Below are 17,600 nucleotides of genomic sequence, written 5' to 3'. Positions count from 1 at the left end.
TAACCATAGAACTTAGTAATGTGATAGCAAACAATGGTGAATATCCCAATAGCACCGAAGCTTCAGGGGAGCGCCTGCAATTTCTGCCCTCTTCGTCTGGGGAGCGATTGGTATGATGGCTATTATCCACCCCACCACTGCCACACCAAGTGTAAGGGTTGCAGTGATCAAGTTGTTGGAGATATATTCTCCCCTGTGTTCTGCTCACTTTGGTGCGATGTTTGGGTGCTTACATAATCACCTTAGAGCGCACATTTTACAGTAGTTTATTCACTGTTCCCTCAGTAGCTTGTTGCACTACTGAGGGTAAGCTCACTTTCACTACCAGTATTATACTTACTGATATCCTGTAGATACCTACAGGTTGGTCTAATACATCAGTAGCTTGTTGCACTACTGAGGATACCTACAGCATCCTTCAAAACAAGTTGATGCTGCAAATGACCCCTTTGACATCTACAGCAGGACCACATATGACTTGTATTAGGTTGCCTTTAGAAACGTCCCACCCCTTCTTCCTTGAGAACTGCAGTGTTGGTTGAGCTGTCACTTGGATGTCATCCAAGTGTTACACTTCTGTCAGGGGTCCTTCCTTTTTTGACTCTGTATGGTCATGTGCATCATGTGCCTCGTTGCATCTCTCATAATCATTGCCATCCTAGGGGTTCGTATGCTGCATGGGTCACTTGGATCTCCTGCTGTCATGGTATTTCCAATACCTGTTGAGACCATGTCTCCCTTTTGATCTGGTGTCCCACCACCCTCTCTGATGGATGACTTGTTCCTGTCTTACTCTGATGACTCGCGACTGACTTGTTTATATTGCTTGCATGTTGTACTATAGCTCCAGTGTCTGGCTCCTCACTGTGCATTGATTGTGCCAGCTGGTATAGCCTTTGCTTCTTTGACCACCCCTGTCTTTGACACTGTATGACTCTTACTTATTTGACTGATTGTTCTGTTGACTGCTGCAGATATGCATTGCAACTGGTACAGTACTCGTACTTAGAGGTATATAGACCCACGTACTCTACCTTGTATCCTCAGTTTTTTGATAGCTTGCAACTCAGCTAACTTCCTTCTTGCTTGTCCTTGTTCTTTCTCCACGTGAACAACCTAAGGGACTTGCCAGCAGACAGAACCCTTGTCAGACCTTCGGGATAACTGAGCCATAGGGGTTATGACAAGTTCAGCCTGTAGACACCCCCTTGTGTGCTCCATGCCTATTCCATTTGAAGAAGTCACTGCACTTGGGCATAATAAAATTGAAAAACTCAGCACAGCTTTCGGGACTTGTCGACCTCTTTGTGAAAGTCTACTCGTCCCTGGTTACTGAACTTCAACAAACCAAGCCATCTATCACCATAAAGGCTTGTTAGTCTCCCTCAGAGTAAAGCCTAACTTGCCCGTACTCCGCTCCTCAACTGCTTAAAACAAGCATAACAAAATTGAGAAGCACCCCTCTACCCTCAATCAAATCCACCGCTCTACAGGCAGCCACTAGGCTTTAATAGATTGCCTCCCTAGAGCCAGCACTTGTGTCTCCCTACGTGTAAAGCGACTCGCACACCACCCTCTCTACACTGACAAGTTTCTTTCGAGAAATAAATCCCCTCTCAGTCTTCGTTATCACTTTTCGTTAAAGTGTCTAAACCTCAGAAGTCGAGACCACCAGTCCCTCCTCAACCAAACCCTCTTGGGCTCAGAAGGAACCCACCTTTACCGCCCATCCCCTTTGGAAGACTAGGTCCCTTGAACACCACCACCAATCCCCATTTATCTTACCTATCCTGGTTTAGGGATTCAGAAGTCACGCTTAGTTTGGAAGAAGAAGACGATCAGAAGTCTGACACTTTGTTCAGATCAGTCCTCAAAGAAGAACAGGAAGCTCACAAATCACCCCCTATGTCCATGACAATTGGTCATGGAGAGTCTGCTCCTGAGATGCCTACAAGGACCTTCTCAGAAGAGGAGCTGAGACAAAGGCTGGAAGATCAATGGCTCGCCATGGCAGAAGAACTATGCAAAGTGATGCATGCCAGAAGTGGTGATCCCTTTCCAGCAGGAATGCCTATGGACTCAGCATTATGTGAATGGTATCAAAGGAACTTTGGAAAGGTAATTCCCCCAGAGGTCCCCCTTGGAGGGTCCAGTAAGGGTAAGGCCCCAGCCAACCTTGATGACACATATGATTGCTGCCCACCCAATGGAGGTAGGGAATTTAATGTCAGGCATTGTCACACACCAAAGGTGTTTAGTGAGGTGGACATGGATGTAGCTGATGAATGGAGGTGAAGACCATAGCCCTCATGCAAAGAAGGACAGCCAGCAATGTCGGCAGTCATCCCTCGCACAAGAACAAGTTGTCAATAGCAAAGAAAAAGGAGGAGGCAGGTTAAGCGCCAATAAAGTTCTTAAGCACCCATGTATGGCATTCCGGTTTTCGATGTATCTCCACCAATTCTGCAGACACTGAAACCATTCCCACACTCGCTTGTAGTGCTCAGCCACATGATCCTACCTTCCAGGATTGGAAAGGATTTGCGCACTCCACACGTTTCTACAGCACTCCCTCCAAAAGACGCTCATTTCGCTAATTCTTCTGATATGGCTGCCTCCACATCAGTCATTTCGCTTGTCCCCTTTGCTAGGGACCATGGCTACATATATCTACCAGGAGTTCCTACCAGCTTCTGTCCTGAAGCATCCTGGTACATCCCACCCTCATCTGCCCCCTCTCAGCCCATCCAGCTTGGACAGCGTGTTCTTTTTGTCAGTATGACCTCCAGGAGGACATTCTTTGGTCACCTCAGGTCTGTCATTCACTTGGAAAGGTCTTATGTGGTCGTTTCAGTCTCTCCAGTCCAAGAAGCATATGGATCCTTCCTCCCTGCCCCCTGCAATGTCTTCATACCAGTCTCGTCCATCATTCTTCCAAAATTGCAACAGCTACAGTATAATCTACTGTTCTCCACTCTCCCTGATCGCATCCATGACAAGTATGATGCACATCTTGCCTCCTTGTTGCAAGATACAGCAGAAGACGCTCCCCCTTCATCCTCTCTTCCAACAGAGCCCCGTTCAAGAAGTTTTTATTTGCTTCACTGAGAGGATGGTTTGGGGGGGAAAGTTGCGATCCCCTATGCTCCTGTCACCCCACAGACCCCCAAAGCTTGACCCCTGTTGACATCTGACTCACCCTGTCTGCTTTTGGATGTACTATATCAGCATCAGATCAGCGCTGCCTCTCTGTCATCCCACTTTGGCCTAGAAGTGATCTCTTCGAGATGTGACATGCACAGCCTCCCCCTAATGTGATTCCAGTGCACTTTCCCAGTTCCTGACATTGCTTGACTCATACTGTGACATTCTGACTGTCTTTGACTCACCTATTGCCAATACTTACCAATCTTTTGACTTTGCTTACTGATTCTTCGCTTTTTGGCTTACTTATCCTTACCAATGCTTACCAATGCTTTCCAAGATGATTACCCATCGCTTACATTCCTTACTCATCAGTTACCAATCACTTACCAAGTGTTTGCACCTTGTTTTCCATAGGCAACACCCCTGTACTGTATATAAGTCACTGTACTTAGGTAGCAAAAAAAAAGAAGACATCAGAGAGCCCCTCTTGCTTGCAATTTATCATCTCTCAGTAAATCATTCATCAGCTTCGATAGTTGAGACTTTATTAAGGGTCTAGCTATCATCTACTTCACTTATCATCATCTATCATCCATATACTTCGCTCCAAGCCCTCCCTGAGCTCAGTACAGCTTAGGACATCGAATTAATTCACCATCCATCCTTTTGTAGGCTGACAGCAGTCTACCCTATCGCTTTCTATCACATTCTTGCTCCCTCTTCGTCAGGAGCACCCCCAACCCTCAGCACTCATCTTTGAGTGTTGTAGCTTGCAAAAACCCTCCCAAAGAACAGGTTCTACCATCTAGGTACTGCATAGGCACACCACCACTTGCTTTCATTGTCTTTTGTGTTGGTTTTGGTTGGTTTTCACCACTGAACCTCACTTTGACTCACAGCGTCCCAGAGAATATGATGGAAGCCACAATGGGCTCCAGACCTGGGTCACACAGGTTGAAGGATACTTGAACCTGAACAAGCATGTCTACAACATGGAATCCCTTAAGATCTCGTTTGTGCTCACCTATATGACCAAAGGTGCAGCAGTTTCATTTGCCGAAAATTACCAAAATGAAAATAAGCTTCTCGATGGGATGATCTACTACACAGATACCTTCCAGAGGTTCATGGAACATCTCAAAGCTACTTTCGAATCCAGTGATCAGACTGCTCTCACAATCCTGCACCTGTCGGACATCTCACAAGGCAAATGCAAGCTTGAGGTGTATATCGCTGAGTTTACAGGGCTCATTAACAAGGCTCAACTTAAAGAAGAATCATGTGAAGCAGGGATCTTCTTCAGGAAAGGCTTGAATAAAGAATATCATGATTGGGTTCTCAACTCTGGACACGTTCCTTCCATGGTCATTGAGTGGATACAATGTGCAGGAGAAGCTTGAACTGCAATTGCTACCAAGCACATCCTAGAAGGGAAGGAATCTCGATATGAACAAAAGTTCATTCATTACTGCAGAAATTCCCAAGATCCTGATGTGATGGATGTTGACAAATGTAAACAGAATGTTAGACATTCCGGTTTGGAAATTAAATGCTTCAACTGTGGAGCCAAAGGTCACTACAAGCATGACTGTAAAGTCAAAGTCAAGACTCAACTTTCCAACATCTGCATAGTCCTCTCAGAGGATGGAATGAAGACTGCCTATGTTGGAGATCATGAAGCGACTGCAGAAGAAAGGAAGACTTTTGGGTTGGGTTTTTAAAGGGGACTGACGAAACTCCTGCAATAGTCAGTCCTGTTGCTATTTTGTCTGCTAAATGTGCCTCTATAGATGATGAATTGAATATGCAAATTTGTTCTCCTCTCAGGCTGGTCATTTTACCAGACTTCAAGGCAGGAATCTGGGCCTGTATTGACTCAGGTGCTGAAGTTTCCCTCATCTCAGAATGAATGGTCTAGAAACTTGGGATCCTGACCTATCAGGTCAAGAGCAAGTTCAAGACCACTTCATTCACTGGAAAGGATGTGGAATGGGTTACTCGCAAGGTGACCTTACGAATGGAAATCAAAGAGCACATCATTCGGGTCAAGTGTTACATTGGACCGTTGGTTGGAAAAGAACATGTTCTTCTCAGCATGCCATTTCTCAAGGAATTCAAACCGCATATGAATTGGGAAACCAGCAAAACCACATGCTGGGATGATGGGTATGTGTATCCAGAAAGATCTGACCATTATGTCAAACAGGTAGTGTCTTCAGACATGGACAGTAAAAAGGAAACTGGTGAAACCCTGGTTGTTATTAATAAAACCACTCTGTCAACAGAACTCGAGGCCGCACTAGCAAACAGCAAGGAAGAAGTCAAACTCCCAGAAATATACAGGGAGTTTGCCAAGGTGTTTGCTGAGGATGATATCCCACTACCACATCACTGAGAAGGATTAGATCACGAGATATGACTCCATGAAGACTTTGAACCTCGGAAGGCAACAGTATATCTGATGTCCCCTGATGAACTTAAGGTGTTGGACAAGTTCTTAGATGAAAATTTGAAATGCAGAAAAATTCGACCTTCAACATTGCCACAAGTGGCACCAGTGTTCTTCGTTGCCAAGAAGGACAGCAAGAAATGATTGATTCAGGACTACCACTACCTGAATTCGTTTACTGTCCTGGATGCTCATCCATTGCCAAGTGCACAGGCCTTGTTCAATGAGCTTGTCAAATCCAAGTATTACGCCAAGTTCGATACCCATTGGGGTTTTACTAACCTTAGGGTAAAAGAAGGAGATGAATGGAAAGGGGCATTTATAATGCCATGGGGGCTCTTCGAGCCCACAGTAATGTTCTTTGGGCAGTGTAACTCACCACCCTCTTTCCAGCATTATATGGACCAAACCTTCGAGTCCTAATGAGGTAAACAAGTGGGATATATGGACAATGTCGCAATACATGCCAAGACCAAGGAAGAACTTCGGACCCATGTCTGAGAGTTCTTGAAGATCTGCAACAAGGAAGGATTGCACCTCAAGATCAGCAAATGTGTCTTTGAGGCCAAAGAAATAGAATTCCTTGGGATGATTATTGGAAAAGGGTGTATGGAAATGTTGCTGATGAAGACTGACACCATTAGTACTTGGGAAGCCCCTGACAATCTTACTGGGCTTTGCAGATTCCTTGGGTTCTGCAATTTCTATTGTAAATTTATCCCTTCCTTCTCAAGCATCGCTCACCCTCTTCATGACCTTACAAAGAAAGGGGTCTCTTACCAGTGGACTCTGGAACATGATGCTGTGTTCAAAAAGTTAAAGTCTTTGTTATGCTCCTCTCCAGTCCTCACTATCCCAGATTTCTCAAAGCCATTCACGCTCTTTACTGATGCTTCCAAACTCAGGACTGGTGCCGTACTTTCCCAGAAAGGAGCTGATGATGAGTGGCATCCATGTTCCTACCTTTCTCAGTCCCTGGTCAGTGCTGAGCAACACTACCAGGTCTACGACCTTGAAATGCTGGCCGCAATTCACACCCTCAAGGCATTCCAACCTTACCTCCTATCCCCAGTTGAACCTATGGTGGTCTTCACAGACCACAAAAACCTGGAGTATTACCATGAGCCTCAACAGCTCACTCCTTGTCAGGCCTGCTGGGCCACAACTATCCAGTCCTACCCTATCCATTTCTCCTGGCAGGCCGGGTCACCTCCAGGTCCCCTGCTGACACTCTCTCTCGCAAGAGCGACATAACAGAGCCTGCCCCAGTTGCCACAGTCCTTCTGCCAGACCTTTGGCTTTCCAAGGGGGTGGATCCCCAAATTCGCCTTGTTTCACTGTCATTTTCTTTCACAAAGATACAAAATCAACTAAAAATCAACTGTCTCTGTAGAATAGGACTGCATGCCAGCATGGATAACTGCATTCCAAGACCAACTCAAAGCCTTATTCTCACCCATCTGAGGATCAGTCAAAGGAGAAAAGGTTGCCTGACTGCTTGCCCTTTGAGGAAACCAGAAAAAGGAGCACAGGGAGTTTATGCCATATCCATGGACCTGTATGAAAGCATCAGAAGCTGACACACCTAAAGACTCAGCAGGTCCATGAACCAAAGGACAACATCACTGTTGCAGAAGATGGAACTAAACGATTCAGTACAACTCAATTGTATGTTCCCCTGGAGGATCACCACCACTGTATGCAGTCCTTTCATGACCATGAATCCACCAGACATCCAGGACAAAAAGCAATGTTTGCAAAAATGTGTAAGGAGGTGTGGTGGGAAGGTATGGGAAAAGATATCAAAGCTTATGTAGCAGGATGCCCAGCTTGCCAGACCACCAAGGTCATGACTCATCTGCTGACTCCGCCAGTCGTCCTGCATGAAGCTCCTAAAACCCCCTTCCCTTTCCAACAAATCTCTATGGATCTCATCATGGATCTCCTGGTCTTGGGAGAGCAAAAATACAACTCAATTCTCATGGTTGTCAATCAGGGCCTCACAAAAGCCACCCTGTTTGTTCTGTGTCACAAAACAATAGACTCCATTGGGATCACCCGACTCTTCCATCAATTCATCTATTCCTGATTTGGAATTCCAGATTCAGTGATCTCTGATTGAGGACCGCAGTTTGCATCTTCATTTACCAGAGAACTTTACAAGAGTATAGGGGTAAAGACCAAGCTTTCTACAGGGTATCACCTGCAAACCAATGGAGAAAGTGAACGTGTCAATCAGGAAGTGGAAGGGTACCTAAGGCTGTACTGTGCCGAAGCACCAAACTCTTGGGCAGCCAAACTCCCATCTGCCGAGTTTGCCCATAACTCCTGCATCCACTCCATCCATCAAATGACACTGTTTTCGCTCCTCTTGGGTTATGACCCATCCCCCTATCCCGAAGTTTGGCTAACTGTGGCTCCCTCGGTCAATGAAAGGTTAGAAAGATTGGCCTCAAACAGAGATGTCGCCATTCTTGCACACAAGAAGGCACAGGACCTGATGCGTGTGCACTTGAAAGGTTCATATGTTGTGCCCAAGGTAGGAGATCAAGTTCTCCTGGAAACTGGGCACCTTCACATCAAAAACCAATGTGACAAGATTGCACCCTGACATCTCAGGCCTTTCCAGGTGACTCAAGTGGTATCACCTGTGGCCTTCCAATTGGAGTTACCTCCAATGTGGAAAGTACACCCTGTGTTCCACAGGTCTCACATTTACCCATATCAGGAAAATGACACCTACGGGAAAGCTCTGCCAGCACCACTACCAGAGCTTGTTGACAATGAAATTGAATGGGAGGTCAAGTCAATAATAAATCACAAGGTTGATGGGCACAGAGGTAAATGATGATATTTGGTCAAATGGAAGGGTTTCCCTCATTCATCAAACACTTGGGAACCTGAGGAACATATAAAAGACCACACATTGGAAGCCCTCTCCCAGTACAAGCTCACTCATCACCTTCACAACTAAACGGACTCCCCTCGCTCTGTTAACACTGAGAATGACTATGCCAACCTCCCCCTTGCCAGTGAATCCCTTTATGACCATGACCCAGTCTTCATACCCCCCATCACTGTCTATGCCCCAACCTCTCCCCCAATGACCTCCTCTGGCTTTCCTGACTCATACCCCTTGTCCCCTGTCTTGCAACCTCGTTTGACATTGCCCCCTGTCGCCTGCCCTCTCAGACTGCATCCACTCCAGGGCTTCTTGGTCAGGAGGGTCCCTGTCCCCAAGGCCAGAGTCTCCTTCAAGGGAGACAGTAACCAAAAGGGAAAGGGTAAGGCAAGAGTTGACAATGACTCCAATACAGGAACAGCTGAAGCCCATAAGTCCCATGCTCCTGAACCTACCAACCTTCGCACCACCTTCACAACCTACTCTGGTGCTAGTCAACGAGCTGCGCTCAACATGCTCACCTCCACCCTTGCCAGGGATGATGAGCAAGGATTACCAATCACAGCAAGTGACTACCTGGATGTTGTTAGGGCACTTGACATCTTCCATGATGGGGACAACATTGATGGGTGCTCACCAGAACAGGTTATGTATTTTGGGTTGTTGTCTGAAATCTACAGAGCAACAGATGTGATCAACTTGGCCATCTCCAGAATATGTACTTGCAAGTTGTCCAGTACCACGCCCCTGTCAGAGGTCATAATGATCAATATGCTGGAACAGTGTTCTTCAGGACTTTTAGAAGCAGTCACAGGTGGTGCCTATCACCACCTTCTCCATCAACAGATTGGTGAATTCCTTGCCCCACCAGCTTCCTGTCTTCTTGATCACATTCGCCCGAAGCAAGAGGAACCATCAGCTTCTCATGAAAGCAAAGAAGAAAAGGAAGCAGTGGATCAGTGGAAGGCTCTGGAGCTGTTGTACATGGCATCTGGAGACTTGTTTAAAGAGGTTGCTGCTCATCTGGGGACAGGAACTCATAACTCCACTTGGGAGGTCTTTCTGCAGGATGCCTCTTGGGTCAGATTGCACAAACAATATCATAACACCATCCATTCCTCCGACCCTCTCCCTGTGACTCCCTTCATCCCTGTCCCTCTTGACCAGCTTTGTTTTTACCTTGGCAGACAGTCTCCTGTCCCCGCTGACCATGTCCTGTATCAACATGCATGTTTCCAGTGTCGTTACCTGGGACATTGGTCATGCTGCAACAGACGTGGCTCCCACTTTACTCCGGCCCTTGAGGAGCTGTCATCTCCATCACCTTCGCTGCCTGTCACTGCATGAACTCGCTCCCACATGTATACTACTTGCCAACCCCTTTGCTCTCACCCTGTCAATGTGCCTGGCCTGTCCTCAAGGGTCTGAGGACCTTAGAGGGGGGGTGATGTTATGCTTCCATCAGGGGTCCTTCCTTTTTTGACTCTGTACAGTCACGTGCATCATGTGCCTTGTTGTGTCTCTCATAATTGTCACCATCCTAGGGGTTTGTATGCTGCATGGGTCACTTGGATCTCCTGCTGTCACGGTATTTCCAATACCTGTTGAGACTGTGTCTCCCTTTTGATCTGGTGTCCCACCACCCTCTCTGATGGATGACTTGTTCCTTTCTTACTCCAATGACTTGCACCTGACTTGTTTATGTCTCAGTTGGGATAGCTCAGCAGTGCTCTGTGCGATGCCAGGAAGATCATAGGGATGTCCATCTATGAGCAAGCATCAGCAAAGGATTTTACTCTGAATACCCTGACTTTCCTGTTGTCTGTCATTGCCACACAATAGAGCCATGTCCTTGATCATGTCAACACTAAGTACCATGCCCTCAAAGCCACAGTGAGGGCCAGCAATGACCTCTACTGAATTGCCACTGTGATACTTGTGTTTGAAGTCATAAATTGAAATCTCCAGAGATGCAGGCAGTTCCAGGGTAGGATTATCCAAATGAACAATCACTGATTCACCTTGGATGTCTATTGCGATGTAGGCTATCTTGTTGACAAACTCCCTGGCCTGAATCTTGCCATGGTCCCCTACCTGCCACCTTTGAGCAGAGAAACAAGTTAAGGTACATGTGACCAAAGTGGGATCCATGCCTGACATGATAAACCATGCAATTTTCTCAGGAGTAGGCAGGTTCACTGGCTCAACATTACACCTTTGAAAATATCCATGAAGAAGGCCACAGTGGTACTGAGACCCAAGGCAGTGGGTGATAGTATGCCCCTCTGGACTCAGGGTAAGGGTTACCTCCAGGCCATGTTCATAGGCCAGGTCCACATCAGAAAGCTCCTGGTGGACCACAGAGTTCTCACCACCAGAGATGTAGGGCAAATTCCAAGGAATGATGAGAATGTACACTGAGTCACCTTCGACATGCTGTACATAGGCAATTTCATTTTTGAGGCTGCCTGTTAACAAGCAAACCCAAGAGTGAATGGGTATGTCATGGGGCTGTGCAAAGGATTCCATTTCTTCCATTGGTACCAGCATGATCTGTGGGACAAGATTGGCATGTGAAGGGGGGAGCCTGAGTCAGATGTCATGCACACTGGGAGCTTCCACATATATGTGGCAAGGGACTGAACAGAAGGTCTTGCATTCCAGGCCCTCCAGCTTGAAGTGCTGGAGGATGAATCCTGCAGAATGAGCTAATGGAGACCAGGTAAGTTCCTGAGTGAAGGAGTGAAGAGGAGACTTGACATACCAGAGGGCAGCATGACCTTGAATACTTTTGGCTGAGTCCAATTTGTATTCACCTCCATATGATCTTTGACATTATGAACTGGGCCCTGCTGATGCACCTTCACCCTTGACCCTTCTGCACTCCCCTCACCACCATAGTGGTGGAAAAGGCTTTCAAGCTGTTGAGTTAGATTCACACACCCTGATGGAGCTATTGTGGTCACCCTTGGGTGGTGGTCCACTTCATTGTCTAGTTCATCTTCCTCATCTTCCTCTTTGTCCTCTTCATCCTCCTGTGCAGAAATATCCAGATATCAAGAAGCAGACATGCTCATTCTTGGATGCTTCACTGGGCATAGAGAGTGGTGGGATCTGTGTGAGCTTTTGCCTGATTGAGTGGTTAGCAAGGGATCCAAAACCTAAGGTGAACATTGGGTTATGAGTCTGTGATGAAGGAGCTTGGGGGGAGAGGATGACATGGGAGATGTTGCCTGTGAGATACAGAATGAATTGGTTTACAAAATTGCTTTGAGAAGTTTACTTATGGGAGGAAGAAGCTTGAGCAGGGGGGGGATCATGTACACCTAGTGGATGTCAGTAAATTGCGAGGATTTAAAGATCTACTTACTAGAGGGCTTGATGATGCCATGCTCAGCCATGGCTGCCCTAATGACCTCAACAGCAGTACCCTCCCAAGAGGCTTCAAATACTTGGTCAAAGATGAACTTCCACTTCTTGAACTGGTACCTGTTGCTGAACTTCTCCATCTCCATCAAGAATATGCCAAAGGAAAGGCTATTGTCAGTTGCCCAATGCAAAACCAACTGCCATGTGGCAGCATCTTCCAACAAGGGAACTACTGGGGCTACCTTAGCTTGTTCGAGCTTCTGCACAGCCTTGATGGCATTTATCCCCATGCCCCCTGGATTCAATATGATGATCTTGATCAGGTCTAACTATTCCTCCAATTTGAAGGCAATGCCAGCAATGGCAAGCTTGATTTCAACATTGAATAGGAGGGTGGTGTCAGTGAATTCTTTGCATGTGAACCTCTCAAGAAAGGTGAATGCCTTGTCATTGAGGAGAGCAGCAGTGATTTGGACCTTTGGTTCTATTGATAGCAGGGTTGTCATAGAGCTGGAGGTAACTAGTGAGCAGTAAATAGAGTGGAGGGGGAAGTACTAATGAAGCAATATAAGGTGACAATTTCTGCTATTTGAGGGGATGGGTGCTAAGCTCAGCAACCAGAACTGCTATTGTCCTGGACAAGAGGACAAAAAATGGTATCTTTTGATGTGGACAATAAGAATGATCTAGGGGTATGTAGTCAGATTGATAACTGAGTATGCAGCATACATTGTGCTTATCTTTAATCAAGCATGCACAATTTCATTATATCTTGGTCTACACTGGTATTATTGAAATTCTGTAATGCCCACTTTGATAAGTTACTACAAGCTACCTTAATTATTATGGTTGACAGTGTCTATGCATATACAAATGCACATCTATTGGGTTAAATGCTCAATGGCACTCAGACATTGTACTTTGAGTTGCCAATCGCTGTCGCAGTGGCAATCAAGTCAGATGCCACTCACAATACCCTACCATGCATGTTTATTGGGTGGAATGCTTGAACTGCAATGAGTGATTTTGAATCAAACATCATGCCAGTGACTTACTGTGAAGGATATGACACAACTGTGGGATGCAGTTAGCACACAGGTAGCACTGTACATCAGCCACTTACCTGTGGGATGGTGAAAAGAGGGAAAAAGTGTTTGTGAGAAAGTTTGCCACTGATATACTGAATGCAACTCACCATCACATGGTAGCCACTTAAGCAAAGTGCCAAACCTGACACATGCACATGATCATGAGTTGTGCTTAGTACCTTACAACTGTCTAATGGCAGCAAAGGCAGCACAATGGAGAAAAATGTAGAAACAAAATCATAGATACAAAATGAACACAACTCATGATCACATGGTAGCCACAGCAAAATCGCACAATGCATGCACTGTCAATCTCAGTATTGTAGGTTAGAATGCACAGACTTGGTGTGCATTAGGTTTAGGCTTAGTTCATGAGCACAACACAATAAAGATCTCATCACATTCATATGAGATGACATGAAAGATGGCATGCAGCAACCATCTAAACAATAGGGCATACAAGTGGATATGTGGGTGATAGCTATAAGTCAGAGTGGGATGCATGTGTATGATGGATTCTAGGCACAAAGGTACAAGGTACTTTGGGCTGGCTGTATCCAGCACATTGAGCACCCACCTACAGTTTGAGTCTGACAGTTCACTCAGGTGAGGTGTCTCTTCTCACCTTTGCCAGTGCCTTGATGAAAGGTACTTGAGATGAAGGTGGATCATATCAAGAATGGGCCAACAGTGCTCATAGTCCTCGAGCCACAGGGACCATTGCCTGGCCTAAAATGGGTGAGTAAATTCACTCTGGACACAATAAACAGCCTACAATGCCAGTGACTTTCTGAACAGCTTCGGAATCCTGATAGCTCCTGCTTTTTGTCATATTGAGATACTTCTTCACTGCTGTGTGGATGACTTGCTGCCAAGTCTTACCTTAGTTAATGAAGCACATTGTCTAAGATGTACATACCTTGACTCTATGCATCTCATTGTCACTCCATCACAAGTGCTCCTCAAGGTTGTATCCACCCCTTCCCAGATGGCCTACCTCACTAGGTGGTTTCTGAATTTTAGTGGTAAGCTCAATAAACTCGAGGCTGGTGAGTGAGGAGTCTGAGGGTGAAGGTGAAGATTGTGGTTCCCCAACATCAACACCAGCGAAACTGACTGTCTTTGGTGACTGAGGTGATTTGGGTGTATCCTGATTGGGTGACTGTGACCAAGGCAATTTGGATGTATCCTTAGCAGGCATCTGACTGGACTGGGGTGACTGCACCCTACACAGCTCCTTCCTATTCTCCAAAGAGGTCTGACAGCTCATGGGCCTCATTTCTTGCTCCACTACCACAATGACATGCCAGACCTGTTGATACACTATCTTGGCCTGTGAGGATAACAGGGGCAAAGCCTCCACCAGGTGGGGGACAAGGGGAGGAACAGATTGAGACCTTGCACATTGCAACCTGACAAGAGGCATGGAGATTTGGTTTGATTCAGTCACTGGGAGGAATTGAGGAATTTATTAGGGTGTTTATGAGGGTGGGAAGGTTATTGTTACCCACATTATTGTTTCTGATCAATTAGTCATGATGGCATTCTCATTGTTTGGAGTTAGTTGCCTGGTTGCGAACACCATGCTTCTCTGTGTTTTTCTTATTGGTTTGTCCCTAATATAATCAATTGTACCTTAGTCTAATGACAGACATCTGATTGAGACCATGCACCAGAAATGAACAATTTCTTTGATCCTACTGATTCTGTTTGCCCCTGCTGCTTATCTTAGACAGAACACAACATAGGAAGGTGGAGAAACAGACCTGGGTTGAATCACAGGAGTCATCATTATGTGGGGAAGCAACTTGGGAAAGATGTCAAGGAAGCACTAAGCAGAGATGTAATCAAGACCGAGGATACCCTACACTTCTCATGTACCTCTGCATGATTCCAAAAGCTAAACCAATGGCATCTGCAGCTACACACTCAATATCATTGCAGAATTTCACATCCATTGGTCCCTGGAAGTCTGCTAAGTGGTGCCATGCTATACTGATGATGCAGGCTTCGAGATTAACCAAAGATGACTGGGTATCTTGGAACAACATTTGGTTGAGGTGAAGTAGATTGAGTGAAGTAATAGGTACTCACTGCCAGAGCTAGAAGACTGGATATCGGTATCTTGGAATGATGCTGGGTTGACATGAAGTGGATTGAGCATAGTAACAGTACTTACTATGCCAGAGCTAGCACTGAAATACTGTGTTGCTTGTGTAGAAGTACTGTCACTCCCACTAACTGCTGCATATGTTCATCAAAAATCAGGCATTCCAATTTCATTGTGCACTGGAGTTACCAGAAGTGCCCCAGATCATCATGTCGCATCAGACCAGCTGGGAGGAGCATGAAGATGCAGATGGGGTAAAGGATGTTAATGACGAACCAGAATGCATGTAGGGATGGAGATGGTTGTGGGAACACTTTGTGTGATGAGTAGGTTCTGCCATCTGTGTGGTGAAAATTGGCTATGACAGGAGATGATATATGGTAAGATTGTTATTGTTGGTGCAGAGTGTCACAGAAAATGCATGAGACAATAGTTGTTGCTGGCATCACACCTTGACCAAGATAATCAAGTCAAACCTAAATATGAAATGAGAATCAAACATTCATAATGAAAACAATGCACACTGATTATTGCCATCACCACCCAATGCTTGTATACATGATGTTTACATATGGTCTACACATGTAAAATAGGAGACATCATTACTTTGCTACTTCCTCTATTGGGGGTTCAATGCCAAGGGCTGCACCCCACATGAGTACTACAACATATACACAGAACAAGCAAACTAACACACTGCAAAAACCTAGCATCAGAGATGGAATGAAGGAAGCCAAGTCTACCAGGTAGGCAAAGAAGAGCAGGGTGCAAAATGCCATGAAGCTGGAGGACAATGCAGACCAAATGCCAACTTTTGCATGAGGTACACCTGGTCTGGCACCTTGTATGTGGATGTTTCTTGTGCATATGCCTAATCCCATCATGAATGCAGGTTGGTTGTAGAATCATGGAATTTTACTCATGACAAGCAGGGCAGGAGTCTGAACTTACAAAGCACCTTTCTTCTTGAGCAGGAAGCATGCTGAATTGTTGACAGTCAATTCAGTGTTTGCTGCAGGGGTTATCAACTGACACTGGTTGTAGGAGCAGGGACTGAATCTACCACAAGCCCCCCCCCTTCATGCTATATATGGAAGGGACATAACTCCTGGCTTGACACTAGCCTTATTTGTAATGGTGTAGACCAACTTGATGACCACTTCAATGAGTGCACTTTTGTTTTCGCTCAATGTCATGGTCATGCATTCATCCTAGGTCCTCACTCACTCCACACCCCTTTCCGCTGGTTGTTCACTCACTAACACACCAACTCTGCCCAACTTCTGCCGGTTGCAAGCTGTCCTCTGCTCCAGCTGCTGTTGGAGTTGCACTGCTCCCCTACCAGACCAAGCGGACTGTTCTCTGAGGAGTCATGTGACTACATTCGGACTCCTCCCTGACAGGTCGCAGTCAGGTACTCTGCAGCATGCACACTGCATGGTCCAGTGCCTGGACTGTTTCCTTTCTGGATGTTCTATGTTACCCATTTGTATGCCCTCCATCTACCCTTCATTCATTGTCTAGGAAGTTTTACTTGAAAATTGCTGGGTCCCTGTATGTCAGTTCCAGTTCCGGTTACTGTACCTCCATGGTAGTATAAAAGCATGTATCATACTCTGTCATTCCTCAGTATGAATATCAACATAGTTCCTACTCCCTCTGCCTCTGTCTTCTGCCTATCAGAGTTACCTCTGACTGTCCGTCTGTACTCCCCCTCTGAAATATGAGGGCTGAGATCATGCAAGGGGGTAGTGCATGAGCTAAACCCAATGCCCTCACTTCACTCTGCCCTTACCTCGGCAGATTTTGTTCCTGCCAACACTCCACCAGTCAGAGTTCTACTCTTTCCATCAGACTTGCTCCTGAACCTCTCCCTGGACCTCAACAAGCATTGGAGTTGGTCAGAGTAGGCCCAGACTTGACACTCAAGGGAAGAGCTGTATTAATGGGAAGTGTCACAGGAATGAGGTAAGTGCTGTTGTCAGGCTCTGTAAAGGGCAGAAAATAACCAATGCATTTTGACAAGTGAGGGACTGCTGCAAGGACATGGGAAAAAACAAATGGGAGGTCTGCTATTGAAGATGTTAGACAATATGGATTGGAGCCACATTTGGATTAAGGTTGGACTCACTCATGTGCATCTTGATGACATTGGGTTTCTAACTTTGCAACCTTGTCAATTGGTCATCAAGCCATTTGGAAACTTACATTCAGATTGGAAAACAATAAAAATCATCACCACAATGGCTGCTAAACAGGTAGGATGACCTAGACATGTGTAATCAATTAAATTAAACATGTAGGCAGAATTAGTATGCAACCTACCTGTGTGGTGACAGGTATGCAATATCATGGAATTGCATGCCAGGTTACAGGGACCTGTGCAGACATCTTCAGTGAGCAACAATGCAGACAACAACTCTTACAGACCTGTTGCAATAAAATAACAGTAGCCTGAAGGTACAATCTTTCTGTCTTTCTTGTATTCAGAGTGTATTTAAAATTCTATGCTGCTCAAAACCAATTCTTTACAAG

The 17,600-nt window shown here is 45.7% G+C and overlaps 1 protein-coding gene across 1 annotated transcript; it reads right to left on the bottom strand.

Annotated features, from left to right (window-relative positions):
* Positions 1–10,411: 10,411 nt before the first annotated feature.
* On the bottom strand, positions 10,412–16,046 carry F5J12DRAFT_785569 (uncharacterized protein; the record flags this gene model as incomplete). The annotated part of the gene is made up of 28 exons (XM_051743265.1): positions 10,412–10,425; positions 10,520–10,966; positions 11,108–11,206; positions 11,263–11,411; positions 11,442–11,533; positions 11,568–11,659; positions 11,869–12,196; positions 12,248–12,421; positions 12,703–12,726; positions 12,788–12,803; positions 12,839–12,878; positions 12,923–12,941; positions 13,063–13,097; positions 13,357–13,532; positions 13,581–13,684; positions 13,731–13,837; positions 13,875–13,881; positions 13,953–14,367; positions 14,722–14,786; positions 14,837–14,855; positions 14,885–14,993; positions 15,050–15,065; positions 15,135–15,196; positions 15,342–15,423; positions 15,517–15,541; positions 15,672–15,726; positions 15,867–15,936; positions 16,017–16,046. 28 exons carry the CDS (start codon positions 16,044–16,046, stop codon positions 10,412–10,414), a joined length of 2,871 nt encoding a protein of 956 aa, XP_051596428.1.
* Positions 16,047–17,600: the final 1,554 nt, after the last annotated feature.

This window comes from Pisolithus orientalis (genome assembly GCF_024613125.1).
Source record: "Pisolithus orientalis strain OTSU chromosome Unknown F5J12scaffold_39, whole genome shotgun sequence".
Classification (NCBI taxonomy): domain Eukaryota; kingdom Fungi; phylum Basidiomycota; class Agaricomycetes; order Boletales; family Pisolithaceae; genus Pisolithus; species Pisolithus orientalis.
This window is presented reverse-complemented; position numbering and strand designations above follow the sequence as displayed.